General features: G+C 54.2%; 1 protein-coding gene across 1 annotated transcript in view; it reads left to right on the top strand.

Annotated features, from left to right (window-relative positions):
- The window catches only part of LOC104278821 (voltage-dependent R-type calcium channel subunit alpha-1E-like), a gene marked incomplete at its 3' end in the record, with an annotated part of 75,523 nt that extends 68,724 nt beyond the window's left edge, over positions 1–6,799 (top strand). The window contains 7 exon segments of the mRNA XM_009875916.1: positions 1,028–1,111; positions 1,191–1,316; positions 1,511–1,576; positions 3,242–3,333; positions 3,770–3,935; positions 4,123–4,250; positions 6,691–6,799. Coding sequence (XP_009874218.1) covers positions 1,028–1,111; positions 1,191–1,316; positions 1,511–1,576; positions 3,242–3,333; positions 3,770–3,935; positions 4,123–4,250; positions 6,691–6,799 — 771 coding nt within the window.
- Between the last annotated feature and the right edge of the window lie 32 nt (positions 6,800–6,831).

Genomic DNA, 6,831 nt, shown 5'->3' with positions numbered 1-6,831 from the left:
AGGTCCGGTGGTAACAGGACAGGAGGCAATGGTTTTAAACTAGAGCAGAGTAGATTTAGATTATACAGAGTAGATTTAGGTTATACATTAGGAAGTTCTTTACTACAGGGGTGGTGAGACACTGGCACAGGTTGCCCAGGGAAGCTGGTGATGCTTCATTTAAACTAGAGCAGAGTAGATTTAGATTATACAGAGTAGATTTAGGTTATACATTAGGAAGTTCTTTACTACAGGGGTGGTGAGACACTGGCACAGGTTGCCCAGGGAAGCTGGTGATGCTTCATCCCTGGAGATGTTCAAGGCCAGGATGGATGAGGCTTTGAGCAACCTGGTCTAGTGGGAGGTGTCCCTGCCCATGGCAGGGAGTTGGAACTAAATGATCTTTAAGGTTCCTTCCAACTCAAACCATTCTATGATTCTATGAGATGCTGGTGCATTGCTTGGGATGTATCAGCTGAACGACCAGGGCTGCCTAATCCATGATCCTCAAGTCTCTGGCTGCTCGTTTAAGATTTGAAGCCAGAGACTGGCTTTTTTTCCCAGCTACTCCCTGCTGCTTATCAGCAACTGTTAGTTTTTTAATAGAGTCTCTTGTGTTTCAAACTTATACTGCGAGATGAGGTCTACCCCACCAGTCAGCTGTGATCTTGCATCAGCTGCTGCACAAAAGAGCAGGGGCTGAGGTGGGTCTGCGTCCCCACAAAGAGTCTCGTGGCTGTGAGGGTCAGTGTGAAGAGCTGTTGGAGCCTGACCAGGGCTGGCTGTGGCCGCTTTTCCCACTCCCGTTCACCAGGGAGGCTTGTTCAGTGCGTGAGTCATCTCCCAGGAGAAGCTACTCGCTGCAGACACGTCCAGGTCTGTCACTGTCTCAGACACAGGACGGTGCTCCAGACCGTGGTTGCATACAAATGGGCAGCGAGGTCTCTGCTGCTGCCACCATTGCCTGTGAGCAGCCTTGGCCCGTGGCCCAGCGTTCTCCAGACCTGCCATCCTGGAGCTCAACATGCCCCTATCCTTCCTATTACAGAATTATTTCCGGGACACCTGGAACATCTTTGACTTCATCACTGTCATCGGCAGCATTACCGAGATCATCCTGACCGACACCAAGGTGAAGCACCAAGGGGCTGGGGGCAGCAGGGTGGCGTGCGGGGTTCCTGCCTCCCTCTGACCCTCTCATCTCCTCCCAGCTGGTGAACACCAGCAGCTTCAACATGAGCTTCCTGAAGCTCTTCCGGGCTGCTCGGCTCATCAAGCTGCTGCGACAGGGTTACACCATTCGCATCCTGCTCTGGACGTTCGTGCAGTCCTTCAAGGTAAGTCACGAGTGCCCTGGTCTCCTCCCAGATCGCACTGCTGGGGTGCCGCTCCCAAACACGAGCTGTTCCCAAGGTCTTGTTGGCTTGTAGGAGAAGACGAATCGGCACAGCTTCCCTGCTTGCTGTGCTTTTTGTGCCCCTCTGAAGCTGGACCTGTGCTAAATAAGGTGACTCATCTGCTTTTCTTGCAGGCCCTCCCCTACGTCTGCCTCCTGATCGCCATGCTTTTCTTCATCTACGCGATCATTGGGATGCAGGTGAGCTCAACTATCTCAGCGTGCATCCCTCTGGTGACGACAGACTGGACCAAGGTGTCCTCAGCATTATGCACAGCAGCCAGCCTTATGCCTGCCTGTCATTGTTTCACTCAGTCACCGTGTCCGGGAAGGTCCTGAGGGTGGAAGAGCTTGTTTGGGAGCTGTAGAGCCATGTGTCCTGGGAGACCTGACATGGGCTTGTTCAAACTCCACAGCTTGCCTTCCTGATTTGTACCCCTGGAGATGTGGCCTTGACAACTCAGTTGGGCATCCTGTGCCGTGGCTGCTTTCAAATCACCGCTCTTTCGTTTCATAGGCACTTTAATTTTAGAAATGACACCCCATCTCCAACTCCCTAGCAGCACCCAGAGACTGATTTCAAGCAGCCTTCTGTCTTTCCAAAAGGCTGGATCATGATGGTGATCCCCAATAGCCTACTGTCCACCTTGACCTTCTGCAAAGAGATGGCCTGATGGTCTGCTTGGGCTCTTGCGCTGAGGTACCTACCAGATAGTGGGAGGTCTGCAGAGCATGGGAAAACAGGCTCCAGCTGGTAAATAAGAAGCATACGAGCTAAAATGCTCAGCTCCACACGTGCTGCGGGGCTGGCTCAGTTCTGTGCTAAATCCCACGCTGGAAGATCTGACAAAGCATCTTCGGCAACGAGCGCTCGGGATCTGGAGCTGCCTGATGTGCGAGCTGCCAGAGTATCCAACGCCGTTGCCCCATATACGCTGCCAGGATGGGCAGATTTTGGTCGTGGGGGGCAGTGCGGTGGCCCCCCACTGAGGCTACTTGGCTGTTTAGTCTCTTCCACCCCCTCTCCCACCTCAAGAGTCCCATGGCTGGTTTTGGGCCGCTCTATCCTACACATCTTTGCACCTGCTCCAGGTGTTCTCTGTGCTAAACAAGCACAATCTGACTCAGCGCCCCCCCTCTCTGCCATGTGGTAGTATTTGATTTTTTTTATTTTTTTTTAAACACTATTGTGAACAAATTCCCAAGCAGTAAAGTCTGGGGGCGTTATTTGAGCAAAATAGCTGGAGGCAGAAAATATTCTACAATTACACATTCCAAAAAACCTGTATGGGGGAAAAAAAACATGCTCTGCAGTTTAGTGTATTTTTAGGTTCACAGAAAGTAGAATAAATATTTAACAGTAATAACGACACATTTTTCCTATTTGAGGCACCTCATGAACATTTGCTATGTCCTACCATGGCCTTGGCTGTGGGTCACTATTAGGATATTGTCCATGTCTGGGGCTCCGTTGCTTCTTTCAGCCCTGGGAATGGTCGTCCCAGGTGTCTGGCTGTCCGTGGTGGGTCAGCACTTGGTCTGTGCCTCCTTGATTGAGCCTTTTCCTACCCCGTTTGCACTGCTGTGCCCAATCCCATCATCATGGACCCTTTCCCCACCAAGGCAAAAGCTCTGACAAGTTTCCAGGGCCAGAACCCAGCACCCACCGGGGGTGGTGGGACTCATCGCTGCACCTCCAGGGCGGGTGCTGGATGCTCAGATGCTGCCTGGAGCACAGCAGACGGATGGATGTGGAGCGGTTGGACTTGGTTGATCCCAGATCCTCTGTGCTCCTGTTTCCATGGCAGCTTCCCTGGTCGACAAGCTCTTGCCTGAAGAGCTGAGCCCTTCTTCTCCCTCCTGTAGGTTTTTGGCAATATCAAACTAGATGAGGAAAGCCACATTAACCGGCACAACAACTTCCGCAGCTTCCTGGGCTCCCTCATGCTTCTCTTCAGGTAAGCAACCATAGAAAACCCCTTTGGCAGCATTTTTGGGTGCAGGCAAGCCAGGAGCTGAGCTGGGCATGTTCTGTTTGGTGGAGGTCAGCTTTTGCTGCTAGAGACCAGCTGGACAAACACATAGTCCCAGGAGCTCAGGAACCCCCTTTTTTTCCCCCACATCTGCTCCCCAAAAGATGTTTGCCTCCCAAATTTTTGGACCAGCTGGCTGGGGGGGAAGTTGGCCCCACGGGCCAGGAGCTACACCCTGGCATGGCTGCGCTCGTGTAGGTCTAGCTTGGTCACTGCTGACACAGTGCTTTGCTCCTCTGAATGCTGGAGATGTTGGGCAGGGGGTTGCACAGCTTCTTGTGAGGTTTCTTCTGGGGGAATCCTGTCCCGGCTCCATCCTGTGCCATCACGAGGTGCTGAGCCCTGGCTGTGTTGGGCGCAGGAGTGCCACGGGTGAGGCATGGCAGGAGATCATGCTGTCCTGCCTGGAGGGCAAAGGCTGTGAGCCGGACACAACGGCGACGTCCGGGCAGAACGAGAACGAGCGCTGCGGCACTGACCTGGCCTACGTTTACTTCGTCTCCTTCATCTTCTTCTGTTCTTTCCTGGTGAGTTTCTCCTCCCTGAGAATCCAGGGGGGTCCCTCTCGTCAGCCCCTCAACCTGCACCCCTGCCATAGGGTCATCAGCCATCTTCCCTCTTCCTACAATTACCTTTCCTTCTCTCTCTCCCTCCCCTTCTCTGCTCCCTCTCCCCCCACTTTCCTTTCTCTCTGCCTTTTTCCCTTTCACTTAGATGCTCAACCTGTTTGTGGCGGTCATCATGGACAATTTTGAATACCTGACTCGGGATTCCTCCATCCTGGGACCTCACCATCTGGATGAGTTTGTCCGCATCTGGGCAGAGTATGACAGAGCAGCGTGGTATGTAGCCAGCTCCTTCTCTCTTGAGCAACCTCTCAGAGCTAATTTCAAATGGGCATCTCTGTGTTCTGCTCTTGAAAACCAGCTGTGATGCCTGGGATGGTCAGGGAAGGGCTGCTCTCGCCTGCGGTTCTTATAAGGGCAGCAGATGGTTCCTGCAATGTCTGGTGGCACAGGTGTCTCGGATGATGTTCATGGTTTGCCGTGGTGTTTATCCTGAGTGCTGGATATCCTGCTCTTCCTCTCCTTGCCTGCCAGTGAGCAGGTCCCTCTCAGCCTCCTTCCCTGTCCCCGTGCACCATCTGGGTGCCTCTGTCCTGAGACTCAGCTCCATCGCCTCGTCCCCAGCACCTGCCTCAGAGCAGGGCTGAGTGTGTGGAGGTGCTGGGGGTCTGTTGGCCTCCTGCCAAGTCACCTGTGGAGGACCTTGTTTGGGTTTGGGGAATTACGTTCTGGTGCTGGCCAGCCTGCTCACCCCTCTAGAGATGGGAAGACTTTGCTGCTCTCCACCACTCCTCCCAGGATGGCCTGGAGCATCCCTTGGCAGCTCGGGGAGCATGTTTGTCCTCCACTCAGCCCTGGCACTATGAGGACATCTTGCGTGGCCCCTTCCTCTCTCTGCTGCCCAGGGACAGCCTCTCTGGAGCCATGACCCACCGCTGCTGTTCTGGAGAGGATGGGCAATCTAAACTTGAGAGCCCTTGGCAGCCACACATGCTCCCTTTGGAGATTCTTTGCCTCCACTGCTAATGTTGTGCCTTTCGAGAGACCAGTCCTTACCAAGATTTTTTTTATTTTGATGCCTAATATCATCAGCTCCTGGCATAGTTTCCTCCACTGTCTCTGTGCAACCCTATGCAGCTCAATGTTGGCCAAGTTCCTCCTTGCATGACCTCCTCCAGCACTCTTGCTGCTGTGCAAGGCCCTCGTGGGCAAGTGGGTTTCCTTGTTAGCAGGTCAATGTGCCTTGTGCAAGGAGGAGAGGTCATCACGGGTGAGTAGATATCTGATGGACAACTAGAGAATGGAGGTGTGAGAGCAGTGAAAATGCCCAGCTGCTTGTTGTGGCGTGTCTCAGTCATGGCTTTGGGAAGGATTTCTTCACACCAGGCACTTCATTCACTCTCGCCTCCCCGTGCTGGTGGCCTGGGTCTCCAGGATAGTCCCTGTAAAAGCATGCCTGAGCTGTCCTATCAATGCCACGCATGCCTCTAATTTCTGAGCAAGCCATGCTCTTTTGTAGCCAGTGGTTAGGGGACGTACACAGGAGCCAGTGGTGAGGAACGGGTGAGTACATCCGAACGGGTCCCACCACCTGGGTGGAGCAGCAGTTCTGCATTCTGTCACCAGGACCATCACACAAAGGTCTCGTGAGGGAGACCACTCGGCACCAGATTGGTTCGGAAATGGGTTTTGACCAGGTGGTTGGGTTAGCTCTGGCCAGCAATGGAGAGGGGATGGGAGAAGAGCAAGGAGAAACCAGAGGCAAAGGCAACGGGTAGGACAGTAAAGCTGTACTTTGCCTCCTCATGTGGTTTCCCTCCCAGCTTGTCCGAGGATGCCCAGGAGGCTGCAGCACGCTGCACCTCAGCACTTCCACCCCACACGGTCCTGCTTCCCAAAGGGCTCTGGTCTGGAGCAGAGTGGGGAGCTCAGCATCTGATGGCCCCTGCACCCTCTCCTGCCAGCTCTCCCCCTCGACTGCTTCAGTATTTCAGCCAGTGCAGGATATGGGCCGTATCCTGCCACGACTGCACCTGGGTCTGGGGAGATGTGCTTCTGCGGGCAAGGAGGCCTCTGTGTATGGGAGGGTTTGCTTCTAATAATGTGTACCCTTGGCAGAGCATGGTCTGGTGGTCGGAGCACAGGACTGGACCGTGAGAGACCTAGGTGCTAGTGCCACGGCCACCGGTTACCAGCTGGTCACATTCTCTCTCCCTGTCTCAGGTTCCCCAGATACTGGAGATACAAGTGACTCAGCTGCCAACCTCCCTGGGACCTTTGTGAGGACCAGAGAGTTGGCCATGTGAGGGCAGGCTCTCTGGTGGCATGATGGGACGCAACTCCATCCAAAGGGTTGTTGGTGGCTGGAACCCAACCAAGCTGCAGGCTCACCCCGTCTAAAATCCCAGCCCTCTCCCCACCAGATGTAGGTGGCCATGAGGAAAGGTGGTGGAGTGGTGTTCACCACCAAAACTGTCCTTCTCCAGGGTCAAAGTGGGTCAGTGAGAGGAGGTATGAGCTGACTCGTGGTGGAGAAGGCAGTAGGTGATGCTCAGAACTTTCCCCTCTCTGGGTCTGATGGAGCCAGGAGAAGAGAAGCCATGCACCCGTGGGGCTCTTACCCCACAGATGCCCCCACCCCCCTCTGGTTAAGCTCTCTCCATCCTCCCCTCCACCCTCTCAGTGTCCTATTAACCCACCTGTGCTTCCTTTGCAGCGGCAGGATCTCGTATAAGGATATGTACAAATTAGTTCGGGTGATCTCGCCTCCTCTGGGCCTAGGAGAGAACTGCCCCTACAGGGTGGCGTGCAAGGTTTGCCTCCCAGTCCTCCGCCACAACATGGCCACGGGACGCAC

This window comes from Apaloderma vittatum, unplaced genomic scaffold (genome assembly GCF_000703405.1).
Source record: "Apaloderma vittatum isolate BGI_N311 unplaced genomic scaffold, ASM70340v1 scaffold7749, whole genome shotgun sequence".
NCBI classification, from domain to species: Eukaryota; Metazoa; Chordata; class Aves; order Trogoniformes; family Trogonidae; genus Apaloderma; species Apaloderma vittatum.
This window is presented reverse-complemented; position numbering and strand designations above follow the sequence as displayed.